The 20,016-nt window shown below is 42.5% G+C and overlaps 1 protein-coding gene across 4 annotated transcripts in view; it reads right to left on the bottom strand.

The window, feature by feature from the left end:
* The window catches only part of CDK5RAP2 (CDK5 regulatory subunit associated protein 2), a 144,606-nt gene that overhangs the window by 50,386 nt on the left and 74,204 nt on the right, over positions 1 to 20,016 (bottom strand). For 2 of the 4 annotated variants that reach the window (XM_067471895.1, XM_060757314.2), the window contains exons 21-24: positions 19,543 to 20,002; positions 12,542 to 12,785; positions 4,725 to 4,820; positions 315 to 413 (exon numbers count right to left, since the gene is read on the bottom strand). In XM_067471895.1, the coding sequence (XP_067327996.1) occupies positions 315 to 413; positions 4,725 to 4,820; positions 12,542 to 12,785; positions 19,543 to 20,002 (899 nt within the window). The remainder of the gene's footprint in view (positions 1 to 314; positions 414 to 4,724; positions 4,821 to 12,541; positions 12,786 to 19,542; positions 20,003 to 20,016) is intronic. The other 2 variants (XM_067471893.1, XM_067471894.1) reach the window with 2 other exon arrangements.

The raw sequence follows: 20,016 nt of genomic DNA on the forward strand, positions 1-20,016 counted from the left end.
CAAATTTGGACACAAGACACCTATCAGGCCAATAAGTGACCATCACTCATAAAAACACTGAAAAACACAGAAAAAGAGACTTAAAAAGCCAAAAAAACCAAAAAATGTATTACAACACATACACAAAACCACATATACACACAAATACATACATATATACACACACAAAACACATATACACAGACTGGGCTACAGCAACGCGTGGCAGGGATGGCTAGTAAATAAAAAAACTTAAATCATCCATAGGTTTGCTTGCCAAGTTTAAAACTCCTCCCTTCCCCACAGATATTTTGCTTGGGTATATGTCCTCCTACCTTGGCTTGTGCCCTGAAACTTGCTGGACACTTCTTGGCTCCCAACACTGACAAAACTGACATCTACGTTGGAAACAGTGATCTTCCCCGAAGACTCAGCTAGGACACGAGAGGAAGACAATAATACGTGTTCAAGAGAAAAGGAAAATAAAACGTATTTGAAATGGAAAAACGCTTGGCAAAAGGTTATACAGAAAGCGTCTTCCTAAATTGTAATGACAATTACTATTATTATTATTATTATTATTATTATTATTTTACTGACAAAAAAACACATTATGTCACAGAAAATGAGAGCTACTGTATATGCTGGATTTCGTATCGCAAAATCATAAGTTGAATACTTCCCAAGCATCTAGGACTGTGTGATTTATTATTATTATTATTATTATTATTATTATTATTATTATTATTTTACTGACACAGAAACACAGTATGTCACAGCAAACGAGATATATATGCTGGATTTCATATCACAAAATCACAAGTCGAACACTTCCCAAGCATCTAGGACTGTGTGATGTATTTTGGAATGGTTATTATTATTCCACCTGACTTCACGATTGTGTTAAAAAACCAAGTATGGATCGTCAATGTTGCAATCTCAGCAGAATTGAAGAGAAACAACTGAAAAAGCTGACACAATACGAGGATTTAAAGATCAAACTGCAAAAACTCCTGCACGAGCCAGTCAAGGTGGTCCCAATGGTGATCGGCACACTGGGTGCAGTGCCTAAAGACCTTGGCCTGCACTTAAACACAATAATGATTTCAGTTGACTGATTTTCATAATAATGATATTAATAATAATAATAATAATAATAATAAAAAGCTGACACAGTATGAGGATTTAAATATCTAACTGCAAATACCCTGGCACAAACCAGTCAAGGTGGTGATCGGCGCAAGATCTTTAGGTGCAGTGCCTAAAGACCTTGGCTTGCACTTAAACACAATAATGATTTCAGCTAACTGATTTTAATAATAATGATAATAATACTAATAATACTAATAATAATAATAAAAATCTGACACAATACAAGGATTTAAAGATCGAACTGTATTTATTTATCGTGTCATCAGCAACCATTGTATTACAATTCTAACAGAGCAAAACAAACACAGAGATTAAAAAGAAAAAGAAAAAAGAAAAAAAAGAAAAAAAAAGAAAAAAAAACCACACAGATTTTGTAAATTTGGTATTTGGTTAAATGTCCTTTGACCAGTATCTGGCCACTTGGAGTGCCTCTGGGGTTGCCGCAAGAAGGTCCTCCATCGTGCATGTGGCAGGGCTCAGGGTGCATTGCAGCAGGTGGTCAGTGGTTTGTTCTTCTCCGCACTCGCATGCTGAGGATTCCACCCTGTAGCCCCATTTCTTAAGATTGGCTCTGCATCTCGTGGTGCCAGAGCGCAATCTGTTCAGCGCCTTCCAAGTTGCCCAGTCTTCTGAGTGCCCAGGGGGGAGTCTCTCATCTGGTATCACCCATGAATTGAGGTGCTGGGTTTGGGCCTGCCACTTTTGGACTCTCGCTTGCTGGGGTGTTCCAGCGAGTGTCTCTGTAGATCTAAGAAAACTATGTCTTGATTTAAGTCGTTGACGTGCTGGCTGATACCCAAACAGGGGATGAGCTGGAGATGTCTCTGCCTTGGTCCTTTCACTATTGGCTGCTACTTCCCGGCGGATGTCAGGTGGTGCAATACCGGCTAAGCAGTGTAATTTCTCCAGTGGTGTGGGGCGCAGACACCCCGTGATAATGCGGCATGTCTCATTAAGAGCCACATCCACTGTTTTAGTGTGATGAGATGTGTTCCACACTGGGCATGCATACTCGGCAGCAGAGTAGCATAGCGCAAGGGCAGATGTCTTCACTGTGTCTGGTTGTGATCCCCAGGTTGTGCCAGTCAGCTTTCGTATGATGTTGTTTCTAGCGCCCACTTTTTGTTTGATGTTCAGGCAGTGCTTCTTGTAGGTCCAAAGCACGGTCCAAAGTGACTCCCAAGTATTTGGGTGCGCTGCAATGCTCCAGTGGGATTCCTTCCCAGGTAATCCTCAGAGCTCGGGATGCTTGTCTGTTCTTAAGGTGAAAGGCGCATGTCTGTGTTTTAGATGGATTAGGGATCAGCTGGTTTTCCCTGTAATAGGCAGTAAGAGCACCTAGAGCTTCGGAGAGCTTCTGTTCTACCATCTCAAAGCTCCCTGCTTGAGCAGTAATGGCACGATCATCAGCATAGATGAAACTCTCTGTCCCTTCTGGCAGTGGCTGGTCATTTGTGTAGATGTTGAACATGGATGGAGCAAGCACGCTCCCCTGAGGCAGGCCGTTCTTCTGTTTCCGCCATCTGCTTCTCTGGCCCTGGAACTCAACAAAAAAGCTCCTGTTTTGTAGCAGGTTTCCTATGAGGCGGGTGAGGTGGTAGTCCTTTGTGATATTATACATTTTTCTCAGGAGGAGGCGGTGGTTCACAGTATCATAGGCTGCTGACAAGTCTATGAAGACAGCTCCTGTGATCTGTTGCCTTTCAAAGCCATCTTCTATGTGCTGGGTCAGGTTCAGCACTTGCGATGTGCAGCTTTTGCCTTTCCTGAAGCCAGCTTGCTGTGGGATCAGACAGGGGTCTATATTTTCCATAATTCTATGCAAAATAAGTCTCTCCAGAACTTTGTAGAGGTGGCACAACAGGGAGATTGGTCTGTAGCTTTTTGGGTCATTACGGTCTTTGCCTGGCTTCAAGATGGCGATGACTCTTGCTTTCCTCCAGATTTTGGGGATCTGACAGGATGCAGTGCAGTTGTTCATCAGCTCCAGCAGCCAGCGCCTTGCTTTTGGACCAAAGTTCTTGATTTGTTCCATCCGTAGATCATCCAAGCCAGCTGCTTTGCCATTCTTACATTTGTTGAGAGCCATGTCCAATTCAGATCGAACTGTAAAAACTCTGGCACAAGCTAGTCAAGCTGGTCCCAGTGGTGATCGGCACACTGGGTGCAGTGCCTAAAGACCTTGGCCTGCACTTAAACACATTAATGATTTCAGCTGACTGATTTTAATATTATTATTATTATTATTATTATTATTATTATTAATAATAATAATAATAATAATAAAGCTGACACAACACAAGGATTTAAAGATCGAACTGCAAAGACTCTGGCACAAGCCAGTCAAGGTGGTCCCAGTGGTGATCGGCACACTGGGTGCAGTGCCTAAAGACCTTGGCTTGGACTTAAAAACAATTGGTGCTGACAAAATTACCATCTGCCAGCTTGAAAAGGCCACCTTACTGGGATCTGCACGCATTATCCGCTAATACATCACACAATCCTAGACACTTGGGAAGTGTCCGACGTGTGATCCAATACAACAGCCAGCAGAGTGACCTTGTTTGCTGTGTACTAATTTTGTTGTGTTTCTAATAATACTAATAATAATCATTATCATCATCATTATCATCTATATAAATAAAAATGTAGTGTTCGTTTGTGGGATTAACATAACTCAAAAACCACTGGGCGAATTAACACCAAATTTGGACACAATACACCTATCAGGTCAATGAGTGACCATCACTCATAAAAATACCGAAAAAACAGCGGAAGAGACTTAAAATGCCAAAAAGATTTTAAAAAATTACAACGCATGCACATAACCACATAAATACACATATACACACACATATACACATATACGTAGACAGGGACACAGCAACGCGTGGCAGGGGACAGCTAGTAGTAGTAGTAATAATAATAATAATAATAATAATAATAATAATAATAATTTATTTGTAACCTGCCTTATCACCCCGAGGGGACTCAAGGCAACTTCCCATCAAAAAAGTGGCAAACCTTGGGAAGTCAGGCTTGGCCACGGTAGTTCCTGCTCTTGTTACATCCCGTATGGATGACTGCAACACACTCTACATGGGGTTTCCCTTGAAGACTGTTCGGAAGCTTCAATTGGTCCAACGGGCAGTGGCCAGGCTGCTCATCGGTGTGGCATACAGAGAGAGGACATTCCTCCTGTTGCGCAGCTCCACTGGCTGTCGGTCTGCTACCGAGCACAATTCAAGGTGCTGGCTTTGGCCTATAAAGCCCTAAATGGTTCCAGCCCAGCGTACCTGCCTAAATGTATCTCCCCCTATGAACCACCTTGGAGATTAAGATCATCTGGGGAGGCCCTACTCAGTTCCACCTTCCTCGCAAGAGCAACTGATGGCGACGAGGGACAGGGCCTTCTCAGTGGTGGCCCCTCAGATATGGAATTCCCACTGACATTAGATCAGCTCCCTCCCTCCTAGCCTTCAGAAGGAAGGTAAAAACTTGGTTTTGGGATCAGGCTTTCGGAGAATAGTACAGTGCAACAAGAAATTTGGAATATGAGCTATGACTATGGAACATGGGTCTCTCTTGAATACCTTGGCATGTGCTTTGATCCTTCTCAGACACTTCATCTTTACTTTCAATACTGATGAAGCTGGTATCCACTTCAGAGCCATCAATCAACGATTCACCTAGAAAAAAATTGATTTTGTCATTTGGGAATCGAAGTTGCTGGGATTTATAGTTCACCTACAATCAAAGAGCATCCCGAACTCCACCAATGATGGAATTGAACCAAACTTGGCACACAGAACTCCCATAACCAACAGAAAATACTGGAAGGGCTGGGTGGGCATTGACCTTGAGTTTAGGAGTTGTAGTTCACCTACATTCAGAGAGCACTGTGAACTCAATGATCGAATTGGACCAAACTTGGCATGAATACTCAATATTCCCAAATGTGAACACTGGTGGAGTTTGGGGAAAATAGACCTTGACATTTGGGAGTTGTAGTTGCTGGGATTTATAGTTCACCTACAATCAAAGAACATTCCGAACCCTACCAATGATAGAATTGGACAAAACTTCCCACACAGAACCCCATGACCAACAGAAAATATTCTGACACCACCTCCCGACCCACCCAGGGATCCCAACTCCCAGGCTGAGAAACACTGGTCTAAATGATAGGATGAACTTCCCGACAATGGAATAGACTGCCCTGGAGTCCACTGGAATCTCCTTTTCTGGAAACTTTTAAGTGGAGGCTGATGCTGGGGATTTTGGTTCAGATGATTCAGAAACTGTAGGAAATGATGGGATTTTTACTGAATCTGTGTCGGCTCCTGAAACTCAGACATACAAGCTGTAGATCACAAAGACAGATCAGGGCCAACAGCTTTAGAAGAGATAAGGGATGTTTCTCTTGAGAACCAGCTTTCCTGGCCTTCTCAGCTTTCAGACAATGGGGAGTTGCCCCGTGAGTTGAGATTAGGCCTCTGCTCAGAAAGAGCCAAGGAAAGGTTAATTAAAAAGTCAGAAAAAATCCCTGAGAAGCAGTCCTTGAAATACAGATGCAGAAAAGATAATCTCATGTTTGTTGGGTCAGGTTTGAGCATCAATTAGGTGTTGCTTCTCTGGGTTCTTCAGAGCAGACAACTTTGTTTTAACAATCAAGTTCATGACCAGCTCTCAAGTTTGCCTATGTTACTGAATGGATTTGTGCCTTGCTTAAGTTCCTGTTTTCATGCTATGTATTGTTGACTATGCTTCGGCTCCCTGTATTTTCATGTACCTTGTTATTTTGGTTTTCATGTACCTTGGATTTCCTGTATCTTGATATATCTTGGATTTCATTTCGGTCTATTGATCTTTATATTTTAAACTTTCTTTACTGACTTTTCGGAAATACCCTTTTTGCTTTTGTATTTACTTTTTGTAAATAAACTTCTGTACTTAACAACTACTGGACTCTGTTTGATGCTGGGCGAAAAGGTGTTCCTGACCTAGTGTGCAACAGCTGGATGGTCATCTGTCGGGGGTGCTTGGATTGTGTTTTCCTGCATGGCATTGTGTAATGAATCCCTTACCTTAGCTGGCTGGCTGAAGCCTAAGGGAGTTGGCCTGGCGAAGCCACGGCATCCATTTTAGAAAAGGGAGCCAGGTGGAAGCCATTTTAGTTAGGTTTTCCTTGAGGGGGCGTACTCATGTCTTAGAGGGAAAATGAGGAGGCTAGGATTGGCTAGAAAGAGTGGTCTAGAGTGGTCTAGAGGAAAAAAGCATCCTTATAAAAACAGAGGCTTGAAGTCCCAGTTAGTTAGTTGAATTTGGGTGTTAGAGAGAGTGGAAGAGTTGGTGTTAGTCAGAGCGAGTTTGGGTTTAGAGAAGAAGATTGGGTTAGTCTTTTGTGAGGTATTCAGAGTAGCCATTAGTAGATAGCTAGAATACTGTGGTGGAGCACAGCCCAGTTAGTGGACTGTTCAATTCCTAGGGAAGTCTAGTTCAGGGTATTTTTGGCTCGATTTTGGGAGTTACTTTCAGAGATTAATTTCCTGAAGTAATTTTCTGTGGTGGAACTTCGAAGACTTTTAACCCAGAAGAGTTTAAGATTTTACTCTAACGCAACCACAAGCTTTTCATACCAGTATTTTTCTGAAACCATTAAGTATTTGTACATGAATTATTTCAAGCTTGTTCAATAAACATTCTTGTTCTTTTATGAACTTATACCAGCCACAGTGTGTGTACCTTTGTGGTCAAACTATTTCACAGCAGCCACTAAGAAACTATGGTGGCACAGTGTGTGTTACAGAACAAACTCACAATATTACCTCAGCCTAGTTAATATTGGAATGGTGGCAGGGAATTCTTTTGAAGACGCATTTTGAGTCTCTCAGTTCTAGTGTTTCCCAGTTCCTACCTTTTAAAAAGCTAAGTGTCTCTCCTCTGCTCTAATCTCTCCTGATATTGGTATAATCAGTGGGATATATTTCAACCATTAAAATAAAGAGAAATTTAAATATACAGCTGTTTCAACAACCATACTCCTTATTCTTTTTGATGGCTTTATAATTTTGGTGAGCACTCATTTATATTTTAGGTGGTGCCTGTCATTATACATGGCAAAGCAGGGAGATTATGTAAAAAATGGTGGATTTGTCTCTTCTCAAAGTTGACTGAAGTACATTCTGTCAAAAACATTAAAAATTAACTAGGTATTTTAAATTACAAAAATGTGAGTCAAGCACTGAAAGGGTTAAATGGATGACTCATCAAAAGCTGCTGTTCAATATAAGTAGGTGTGCCTGTAGCTTAGTGCACCTCAATGTTAGTTGCCCTCAGTATGAAGAGGCCTCAGTGTGAGGTAGGCTTCAGTGTGAGGTAGGCCTCAGTGTGAGAATGCTTCGGTGAGAGAAGCCCCAAGTTGAAGGCCTCGTGTGTAAAGCTCCAGTGTAAAGGCTGCTGTGTGTAAAAGGCTACTGTGTGAAGTTCCTGTATAAGTTTAGTGTGAGAAGAGGCTCTGTGAGAGTGAAGCTTTTTATCTGAACGAGAAAGAAGCCCAGTGTGGAAGCAAAGAAGGAAGTATAAAGAACTTTATTTGTGTTATGGAAATCTTGTTCTTATAAATAGTGCAACCATATTATTTTGCTATAAAGAAAAGCCTTCTAAGGAAGAGATAACATTAGTTTGTGTGTTCTTTTTGTCACTTTGGGCTACTGGTGCTGGGTCACGCTGCTGCTAATAATATTAGCAAATGAGGGGGGTCTTCTGCTAATAAGCCCACTCGCCCAACACATTCTACAGAGTGTGGATAATTTTTGACACACCCTTATATACTGTGCGGGTCTTTCTGATAACCTCAATCCAAACTATATAGGGTCATAACCAGCATGTTGTACTAGGTGAGTCTTTGGTTCGTCCCTACCAGTCCTTCTTATATAAATGGGACCAATATAGGAGTGAATAACAAGCCAAGTCTATGTTGCTTCCCTCTACTGACAGCTCTCTGCTGTTCTTGTTCATCTCCCTGGCTGTTTTGCAGCAGCAACACACACTTGTGTGTGTGAGAAAGAAAAGAAAATGTTAATGCCTACACCTTATTTATTATGCACATTATCTCAGGTCCCCCAATGCGCTTTCCTCTTGGATAAAGTGGTACATAAGAGAATACGTCTAATAAATAAAATGGTTGCAGAACACTAAAAATTTTTATGAAGACACTTGTTTGCGCGGAGACAGATAAAGTAGATCATTTTAACACTGCGGACAGGGAAAAGGATTTAATGTCTCACGCTGCTGGAAGAAATGCAGCTGTTACACGCAAGGACATATTCCAGATAACACAAAGGGGAGTGCAAGGGATTGAGTCTTTGTTAACTCGTGGTTCGCTGCAGTGATTCCTCATGCCACTCTTTAGCTGGTGACATTTCCTCTTCCTTTTCCTCCTCCTCTGGCCAGGCCCCAAAAGCAAATATATTGTGGCATCACAGTTTACACCAAATGGAGAGGGATAGCCAATGGTTATAGCCCAGATTCCAAAATGACCTCAAACAAGTAGAGCAGGGGTACTCAAACTTTTTCAGCCTGGGCCCCTTTTTGAAGCAAAAGTTTCTCATGGAGCCCCAATAAATGTTTACAGTGTTCCCTCGCAACTCTGTGGTTCGCTTTCTGCGGATTCGCTGTTTTGTGGTTTTTCAAAAAATTTTAATTTGACATACAAGTTCTGAGGGAACACCGTATACACACAGATCTATAAATCCCCTTGTCGAGATGGTGCCGGTGCGGGGTGCGGAGAGAGCCACCAAGGCAGCTTCCGCCGGGACTTTTTCCTCCGGGGTGGAGAGGGTCACTGCCAAGGCAAATTCCACCGGGGCTGCTTCCCGGTCACTCTTCCTCGGGTGACAGGGTGAGAGCCCCATGCCAGTGGGGAAGCAGGGAGGGAGGAAGGGAGGGGGAAAGAGGAGAGGAAGATAGAGAGAGAGGAGGGGGAAAGAGGAGTGGGCGGAGGTATACTGTCCCTATAGCGTCCCTATATCACAATTTTTCAGTTATCGTGGGGGGTGTATTTATTTATTTACGAAATTTATATGCCGCCCTTCTCACCCCGAAGGAGACTCAGAGCGGCTTACAAGTTATATGTACATACAATATATTATATAAGTTATATGTACATACAATATATTATACAAGTTAAATGTACATACAATATATTATATTCTTAGCATAGCACAATATTAGTATTATACATTATGATATTATATTATACCTCTATACTGTAATACAGGGTTAGTCAAAATGCATAGGCCAATAAGCCATTCAATTGAATGGCTTATTGGCCTATGCATTTTGACTAACCCTGTATTATTAGTAATATTACATGTAGGTAAGGTAAAGGTTTTCCCCTGACATTAAGTCCAGTTGTCCCCGACTCTGGGGGTTGGTATTCATCGCCATTTCTAAGCCGAAGAGCCAGCATTGTCCGTAGACACCTCCAAGGTCATGTGGCCAGCATGACTGCATGGAGCACCATTACCTTCCCACCAGAAGGGTACCTATTGATCTACTCACATTTGCATGTTTTAAACTGCTAGGTTGGCAGAAGCTGGGGCTAACAGCTGGAGCTCACTCCACTCCCTGAATTCAAACCTGCAACCTTTTGGTCAACAAGTTTAGCAACTCAATGGTTTCACCCACTTCACCACCGTTACATGTAATATGAAATATATAATTATTATATTGTATTATTATTATATTGTATTGTTTTATAATATTATAAAACAATACAATACAATGTTTTATAATATTATAAACAGTGTTCCCTCCTGGAACGGAGGGAACACTGTATATATTATATATAATGTATATATATATCAGGCATGGGTTGGGACACTGGCAGATAGATTGAGAGTGTTAGTGTGATTGAATTCACACACTGCAAATAATAAAAATAAAAAATACAGTATGTTGTAGCTCAGCCAGGGGCTGATGGATTCAGAAGGGATTGTGGGATTTCCTGGGGTTCAAAGTGATTCAGATTCAGGCCTGCTTCCAAGTGTTGAAGATTCAGGGCAGGGAAATGAAACTGACTCAAACAGTGCCGAGCTCCAAGGTCAGTCACAGGAGCCAGAAACAGCATCATTAGATAAGAGGTCGAGTCAAGAATTAAGTTAAATGGAAAACTCTCAGGGGAAATAACCTGGTGTTACAGAAATAAGCAAAAGTTTTTGTTTACAGTTTAGAACAGAGAACCAGCTCTGTAGATCTGAGAGATTACATGGGAAAGAGATAGAGAAAATTCGTGAGAAAGGACATGATTACGTAAGTGCTTATTAACAGCCAGTTGCTTATCTTAAGGTTAATTCAGACAACACTGGCTTTCAAGGGGAAGCTAGGCCTAAGTTCTTGTGTTAAGTCAAGTCCTAATTTTTAGTGAAATTCAACATACTTCTGTTTTAGAAACAAAATTTGAATCTTGATCACTGAATAGTTATGGTATAGGACTGATAGATGTATAGCCATTAGTAGCTGGAAAGGCTATCCAAGCAACACTTCTCTTCATGTCCACCTATCAATGTAAATCAGGCTTTTTAGCTTAGGCTTACAACAAAAACAAATATAGGAGCAAGTTGGAGGCTACACCGGAATGGAGACTATTTCATTGATCGTTTTAGGTTGAATTTGTTGCACTATGGCCCTGAAGCCTCCTTTCACTACAAACCACACACTGTCCAGATAATCCAATGTAAGAATTTATGAAAGAAAAGTATAATAAAAGCTGGATATATGAAAAGCAAGCCAATATGAAAAAATGGAATCCAAGTTCAAAGAGTTATGATCATAAAAGCCAAAACTCCAAAAATCCCTTTAGAGAAAACATCTAAAGCAATTCCACTGAGATACGCAAAGACAAAGTACATAAATCCAAAGTAGGCAAAACTATGCCTCACATGACCAGAATGAAGGAACAGCTTGAAAACTTGGTTACATGAATTCCAAGGCCCATGACACCAAGAGCTCTGCACCTGAATGCAGTGTTGCTCTCACAAAGTGCTGGCTTTAGCCTTTAAAGCCCTAAACGGTTCTGGCCCGATCTATCTGTCCGAACGCATCACCCCCTATGAACCAGTTAGGACATTAAGATCGTCCGGGGAGGCCCTGGTCTCGATCCCGCCAGCCTCACAGGCACGGCTGGCGGGGACGAGAGACAGGGCCTTCTCAGTGGTGGCCCCTTGGCTGTGGAACGCCCTTCCCGCAGACATTAGATCAGCCCCCTCCCTGCTGGCGTTCAGAAGAAGAGTGAAGACCTGGCTCTTTGAACAGGCGTTTAATTAAGCAGTGCAATTAACTGATTGATCTTGGAACTTGGAATAATGGACGAGGAAATCGGATTATGACTTTACTGTTGAGACGTGATGGGTTAGTTATATGGATGTATTGACGTTATATTGATATATTGATGTATTGTTATATTGATGTAGTTGCCTTAGTTACTGTTTTTAAATGCTAATGTTGTGCACTTTGTATATTGACCTGTTGTAAACCGCACTGAGTCGCCTACGGGCTGAGAGAGTGCGGTATACAAATAAAGTAAATAAATAAATAAATTATACCAACATGAACCACTTTTTAAAAGCCAAAATCCTTCCCATGAGGTTGTTTCTTTTGCACCTCCTTTCCTTATCTTTAAGTCGCTTGGAGAAGTGAATCCTTCATTGCAGGCCTTGTCTCAACTCCAATCTCTTTGACCTTGACAAGCATTCGTCTCCCTCATTTCCCTCAGTCTGCACCTCTGGCGGGTTCTCGTGGGGAAAAATCTCGCCTTCACTGTTCTCATGGGAAGTGCCAGGAGATTCCAAAACATTTCTCTCCGGGCCCTCTGAATCTCTCCCTGCCTCTGCTTCCTCATCTTCTGAACCCTCAGAATCTCACCAGGCTACAAGAGAACCCAAAAATTGCTTGTACCAAAGTATGAGTATGTGGCTATATCCAAAAAATTTTGAACCAAAATAAAAGTACAAATGTTTTCTCTTTAGTTCAAAAACTACTAAATGATACAAAACACTCAGGCAACAGGGGTAGATGAAAGAAGGAAGGACTTTGTGAGTTCCCAGTACTGAGGGGGAACTGGGTTCCTTGAGAAAATCAGGGACAGTGTTAGGGTTTTGCCAGAAAAAGGAATTTTTAAAGGGTTCTATTATAGAAAAAAGTTTACTGAAGAGCCGGTCTGTTTATATTTGCAGCCTGCAGTCTTGATGGGAGCTCAGGTAGGATCTCAGGGAGATGATCTAACCCAGTTCTGCAGACTGCAGTCATTTGTGAAGGCTAAAGAAAAATTGAACCACACATCATCCCAGCATGAAAGATACACCCATAATCGCAATCTGTGTGTTTTTCCCTATCCCTGATTGCTTACCTCCAACTAACATTCGATCCAGATCTTGCGTCCCGCTTTCTGCTTCACTCGGGTGTAGTTCTGGAAGTGGCTGGGGCTGCTGTGTGCATTGTCCTTTCAGATCCTCATCCAGGTTGAACATACGATGCTGGAGGCGCAGGTCTGGCTTCAGAGGGAAGGAACCCGAGGAAAGGCTTCCCAAGGACTTCGAGGGCTTCAGTCGGACAGGCAAGCGGGATTTCTTGAACGAGGGGCAAAGATCGCTCTAAGGATACACAACCAAGATCACGACAGTCAAGAGAAAGGTGTAAACAAACCTTGGCGTGAGAGGATGGATTGGGAATGGCTGAATCCAAATGGGTGCTTCCCCTCAACCTGGAAAGAAGTGACAAGTCCTCAGTCATTTGAAGGCTATTCAACCTCTTTTATCAATGACTTGGATGATGGAAAAGAACGCATACTGATCCTATTTCCAGATGACGCCAAAATGGGACAGTTGATATTGCAAAGGAATCTGGCTCGAAAAAGATCTTGGAGTCCTTGTGGACAACAAGTTACACATGAGCCAACAATGTGATGCGGCAGCAAAAAAAGCCAATGGGATTTTGGCCTGCATCAATAGGAGCATAGTGTCTAGATCCAGGAAAGTCATGCTACCCATGCTCTATTCTGCCTTGGTTAGACCACACCTGGAATACTGTGTCCAATTCTGGGCACCACAATTGAAGGGAGATGTTGACAAGCTGGAATGTGTCCAGAGGAGGGCGACTCAAAGGATCAAGGGTTTGAAGAACAAGTCCTATGAGGAGCGCTGAAAGAGCTGGGCATGTTTAGCCTAAAGACGAGAAGGCTGGGAAAGAGGAAACATGATGGAGGCCATGGATCAAGAAGTGAGGGGAAGTCGTAAGGAGGAGGGAGCAAGCTTGTTTTCTGCTGCCTAGGAGACTAGGAGGCAATGGAACAATGGTTTCAAATTACAAGAAAGGAGATTCCACTTGAAAATTACAAAGAACTTCCTGACTGTGAGAGCTGTTCAGCAGTGGAACTCTCTGCCCTGGAGAGTGGTGGAGGCTCCTTCTTTGGAGGCTTTTAAACAGAGGCTGGATGGCCATCTGTTGGGGATGTTTTGAATGCAATTTTCCTGCTTCTTGGCAGAATGAGGTTAGACTGGATGGCCAACGAGGCCTCCAACTCTATAATTCTATGACTCCATTAAAGGATCAGGATCCAAAATGACGGTCTAGATAGACACAGATATATAGGGCTTGCAAATATTGCAGGAGGAAAATGCACATATAGAGAGAGAGGATTTGCAAATGTTTCAGGGCTGAATGAATAGGTAACATCAGTATATACGAGGGTTGAATGAAAAGTAATGCCTCCACCTTCAAAACTCCTTAACAGATGGCAGGTGCTGGCTTGTTCAGTAGACTCTCCTCTACAGTTCCAGTTTGGCAGGAAGCCTTAGCATTGAATGGTTGTGTTGTTAAAGTGCGAAGTATGAAACACTGCTCAGAGGGTCAGTCAATGCGACTTAAGCAATGTGCAGTCATTGAATTCTTGACAGCAGAAGGTGTCACCCCAAAGGAGATTAGTCAGAGAATGCAAGCTGTTTATTGTGATTGTGTTGACGTGAGTACTTTGCATCGTTGGGCGAGTAAGTTTAAAGATGTTGAGGTGACACCTTCTGTTTTTAAGAATTCAATGACTGCACGTGATGTTCACAAGCATTCATGTAATTGCACACAGGTAACTCAGTTGTTAAACTGATAAACCATGTCTTTGAACTGCCAGGGACAAAGACATGCCACTGCACAAAAAACATATGCTTAGCTAGCAGAGTTTTGAAATGTTTCTTTGAATAGTTGGTAAATTGAATTCTGGGAGTTTTAGGCCAAAACACCTGGGACCCACAGGTTGAGAACTACCGCTCTAGAGGTTTTGAACTTCAGATCCCAAAATTCCTCTCTGTTGACCAAGTTGACTGAGGCAGTTGGGAGTTGGAATCCAAAATATCTGGAAGACTCCCTTTTCGTAACCACTGTTCTACTTCACATGAGCTGCCTAATGCTGGACTCCTTAGTGGTGTTTGACCTTAGTGGTCCTCCAGGTATGTTGGAGGTGTCACCCCAAAGGAGATTCATCAGAGAACGCAAGCTGTTTATGGTGATTGTGTTGATGTGACTACTGTGCGTCGTTGGGTGAGAAAGTTTAAAGATGTTGAGGTGACACCTTCTACTGTCAAGAATTCAATGACTGCATATTGTTTAAGTCGCATTGATCGACCGTCTGCACAGGGTTCCATACTTCGCACTTTAACAACACAACTGTTCAATGCTAAGCCTTCCTGCCAAAATGGAACTGTAGAGGAGAGTCTATTGAACAAGCCAGTACCTGCCTCATAACAGTACTGCCATCTGTTGAGGAGTTACAAAGGTGGAAGCATTACTTTTCATTCAACCCTCGTGTAATTATAGATCTATATCTAGCTCTGCATTGTTTCTATACGCATTGAATGCTTTCCTGTTACTATGTTGGAAGCCGGCCTGAGTCTTTATGGGGAGTTAGGGTGGGAGACAAATGATGTTCTATTATTATTATTATTATTATTATTATTATTATTATTAAGTTATTGTTGATCCCATACTGTTTTTCTTGACCCTCCTTTTCCACTTACAGAGCTAGTTTACTGTTTCTCTTTGAAATACAGTAAATATGCAAAAACATTTAATCTACTGATACCTTAATTAATGTAATTTATTGCTATCTATAATTTACTAGTAGCTGCTGCATTTCCCACCCTCAGCTTATACTCAAGTCAATACGTTTTGCAAGTATTTTCAAGTAAAATGGGATGCCTCGGCTTATATTTGGGTTGGCTTATACTCGAGTATATAGGGTAGTCAAAAACCTAACACAATGTCATTGTGCTGGTTTTGTAGACGGATTCTATAGGGAGGAAAAAGAATTTGTTGCTCAGAAAAGAAATGGAATCAACGAATATGAGTCTCATTTAAGGAACGTTTTGGCCACCGCTTTCATGTCAAAAGCAAGTCTCTCTGAATATTTGGTTTTCCTCTTTCCGCCAATGAGATGCAACACAACCTCGGAGAGCAAGAAAGAGAAACCTTCAAGAAGGCCCCTGGGAGATACGGCTCCGATTGTCATAAAAATCTTCGCCATTGTCGCGGCGAGGCTTTGAAAAGTAGGCTTAACAAATTAGATTTCTATAGATTTTAAAAGGAGTCATTCTTATCCAATTTTATCCTCCCAGAAACCCTGCAAAGTTTGCATACGGGTAAAAAGAAAAGGAAGCTGCTCTTCATGCAAAGCATCATTAACTTACGAAATTGTCGCCAAGTGTTGTGAGAGCGACTTACCGTAGTAGGGATTTTTTAAAAAGCAAGTTAAAAACATATTCATGGAGCCCAGTCTATCAGTAGCTTATTAGGCCTAATCAGGAAGAATGACAGCTATGAATCCAGAAGCAATGTAAAGCCAATGAATGTAAACATTCTCTTTATGGGGCAAAGTAAGATCCACCTGCTGGTGGAGGACAACGCATACCTCCACGAAATCTGATACAAAACAGGAGCTTTTTTGTCGAGTTCCAGAGCCAGAGAAGAAGATGGGGAAAACAGAGGAACGGCCTACCTCCAGGGAGTGTGCTTCCTCCATCAATGTTTAACATTTACACATATGTCCAGCCACTGCCAGAAGGGACAGAGAGTTTCATCTATGCTGACGATCATGCCATCACCGCTCAAGCAGGGAGCTTTGAAATGGTTGAATAGACTGGGACGACATCAGAATATTTCCTACATGAGGAGAACCTGTGGGTGCCATGAGGTAGATGCAGAAGTGGAGGACTCAGAATGTTTTTTCTTAAAATGTCCCTACTACAATAGGGTCCGGTCTTACTACCTAGTGCAGTGTTTCTCAACCTGGGGGTCGGGACCCCTGGAAGGGTCGTGAGGGGGTGTCAGAGGGGTCCCCGAAGACCATCAGAATATACAATATTTATGTTGGTCATGGGGGTTCTGTGTGGGAAGTTTGGCCTAATTCTATCATTGGTGGGGTTCAGAACGCTCTTTGGTTGTAGGTGAACTATAAATCCCAGCAACTACAACTCCCAAAAGTCAAGGTCTATTTTCCCCAAACTCCACCAGAGTCCACATTCGGACATGTTGAGTGTTCATGCCAAGTTTGGTCCAGATTGATCATTGTTTGAGTCCACAGAGCTCTCTGGATTTAGGTGAACTACAACTACCAAACTCAAGGTCAATGCCCACCAAGCCGTTCTAGCATTTTCTGTTGGTCATGGGATTTCTGTGTGGCCAGGTCTGATTCAATTCCATCGTTGGTGGAGTTCAGAAAGCTCTTTGATTGTAGGTGAACTATAAATCCCAGCAACTACAACTCCCAAATGACAACATCAATCTCCTCCAACCCCACCAGTATTCAAATTTGGGCGTATCGGGTATTTGTGCCAAATTTGGTCCAGTGAATGAAAATCCATCCTGCATCTCAGATATTTACATTACGATTCATAACAGTAGTGAAATTATAGTTATTAAGTAGCAACAAAAATAATGTTATGGTTGGGGGTCACCACAACATAAGGAACTGTATTAAGGGGTCGCAACATTAGGTAGGTTGAGAACCACTGACCTAGAGCCTCTGCTGGAGAATCATACTTATTTAGAGAATAAGGAGAAATTGCACATCCTCCTACAGGGTTCAGATAAAATCTCTATTTTAAAATTGACCATTTATACGCAAAAAGCACTGGCCATCTGCGAGAAGATGGAAGCAGAGAGAGGTGACCTTGCTGCCATCAACAAAATTCAAACTTAAAAACTTAATATGGACATGCCACTAGTTTTACCTACCCACGCCCCTGCCCAAACCCTACTTTAAGGTATTAATCAATTTTAATCTTTTAATTTTTTTATCTTGTAGTTGCACAATCATTTAGGAGTGATTTGACAGGCCAGTAGGACGGGATGCCTTGTATTCATATATGGTTTTACTGTATGTATGGGCAAGCATGTATGTTTTGTATGTTTTGTATGTTTTGAATGTTTTGATATGGTCAAAATTGACTAATCAATAAAGAATTGTTATTGGTTGAACAGAAGCTCTCTGAAGTTTTAGGTGCTCTTTCTGCCTATTACAGGGAAAACCAAGGCAGTGACATCTCCAGCTCATCCCCTATTTGGGTATCAGCCAGTACATCAACGACTTAAATCAAGAAATAGTTTTCTAAGATCTACAGAGACACTTGCTGGAACACCTCAGCAAGTGAGAGTCCAAAAGTGGCAGGCTCAAACCCAGAACCTCAATCAATGCCTGATACCAAATGAGAGACTCCTCCCTGGGCACACAGAAAACTGGGCGACTTGGAAGGCACTCTGGCACCACGAGATGCAGAGCCAATCTTCAGAAATGGGGCTACAAAGTGGAATCCACGATATGCGGGTGTGGAGAAGAGCAAACTACAGACCATCTGCTGCGATGCAACCTGAGCCCTGCTACATGTACAATGGAGGCACTCCAAGTGGCCAGCTACTGGTCAAAGGACATTTAATCAACTACCAAGCTTGCAAACTTTGTGTTTTGTTTGTTTGTTTGTTTGTTTGTTAAAAAATGCAATACAACTGTTTGGCTTGCTCCTGACACGATAAATAAATACAGGGAAAACCAGCTGATTCCTAATCCATCTAAAATGCAGACGTCTGCTTTTCACCTTAAGACCAGACAAGCATCTCGAGCTCTGAGGATTACCTAGAAAGGAACCCCACTGGAGCATTGCAACACACCCAAATACCTGGGAGTCATTCTAAACCAGTGGTTCTCAACCTGGGGTCCCCAGATGTTTTTGGCCTACAACTCCCAGAAATCCCAGCCAGTTTACCAGCTGTTAAGATTTCTGGGAGTTGAAGGCCAAAAACATCTGGGGACCCCAAGTTGAGAACCACTTTTCTAGACCATGCTCTGACTTATAAGAAGCACTGCTTGAATATCAAGCAAAAAGTGGGTGCTAGAAATGATATCATACGAAAGCGGACTGGCATAGCCTGGGGATCACAACCAGACACTGCTTGACTATTAAGTAAAAAGTGGGCAATGAAAATAATATACAGAAGCTCATTAGTACATCCTGAGGATCACAACCAGACACAGTGAAGACATCTGCCTTTGCACTTTGCTACTCCGCTGCTGAATACCTATGCCCAGTGTGGGACACATCTCACCATATTAAACCAGTGGCTATGGCTCTTAATGGGACATTCCGCATTATCACGGGATGTCTACGCCCTACACCACTGGAGAAATTATACTGTTTAGCTGGTATTGCACCACCTGAAATCAACCAAGAAGTAGCAGCCTGTAATGAAAGGACCAAGGCAGTGATATCTCAGGCCCATTATCTACTCGGATATCAGCCAGCACACCAACACTTTAAATCAAGAAATAGTTTCCTAAGATCTACAGAGATACTTGAAGGAACGCCACAGCAAGCAAGAGTCCAAAAGTGGCAGGTGAAAACCAGAATATCAATCAGTGGCTGATACCAAATGAGAGACTCCCTCCTGGGCACACAGGACAACTTGGAAGGCGTTGAACAGGCTGCGCTCTGGCACGAGATGCAGAGCCAACCTTAAGAAATGAGACCACAAGTGGAGTCCACGACATGTGAGTGAGGAGAAGCTCAAACCACAAACCGCTTACTACAATGCAGTTTGAGCCCTGCCACATGCACAATGGAGGACCTTCTTACAGCGAGACCAGAGGCACTCCAAGTGGTCAAAGGACGTTTAGGATAATGCCAAGTTTTTAATTTTGTGTTTTAAATACATTACAACTATACTCTCAATTTGCTTCTGACACGATACCCCTGCTATGTATAAGTCTCTTAAATATCTTGGGCCCCCCTCCCACCACCACCACCAAAAAATATATGCAAAAACCCAACTCATCTTCCCAAACATGAGCTTGAGCATCGTAAGTCAACTCACTTTGTTCGTTTTACTCAAACGCAGGGGCTTCTCCGGCTGCTTGCTCTTCGTTGAGACTCTCTTCTGCCGCCGTTCTTCGTTCAATCGGGAAGATTTCGCTTTATCGTCCCAGCTTGCGATTCCACCTTCATGTTTTAGCCTCCCGACGCTCCCTTCCGCCACCGCTGTTTGTGTAGCCGTGTCTTTCACTTCCACTTTTGACGCTTCCGCCTCCGTATTAATCTGCGGCCCAGGTTTGGGATCAAGCCCTTCTTTTTCAGCCACAGTGGACTGCAATTCAAGTTGCCGCTCCTGGGATTTATTTACTTGGGCAAGCTCTTTGAGTTCGGCTCTCAGTTGAATAATCAACCGCTTAAGATCTTTCTCATCTTTATTCTCCAGATCGTCGCTCGAACCGTCCCGCTCGCTTGCGTTCAGATGATCTAACGGCTTATTTGCAATTTTCATTTGTTCCTGTCTGCTTTTGCCCAAAGG

Source organism: Anolis sagrei, chromosome 11 (genome assembly GCF_037176765.1).
Source record: "Anolis sagrei isolate rAnoSag1 chromosome 11, rAnoSag1.mat, whole genome shotgun sequence".
In the NCBI taxonomy this organism is placed as follows: Eukaryota; Metazoa; Chordata; class Lepidosauria; order Squamata; family Dactyloidae; genus Anolis; species Anolis sagrei.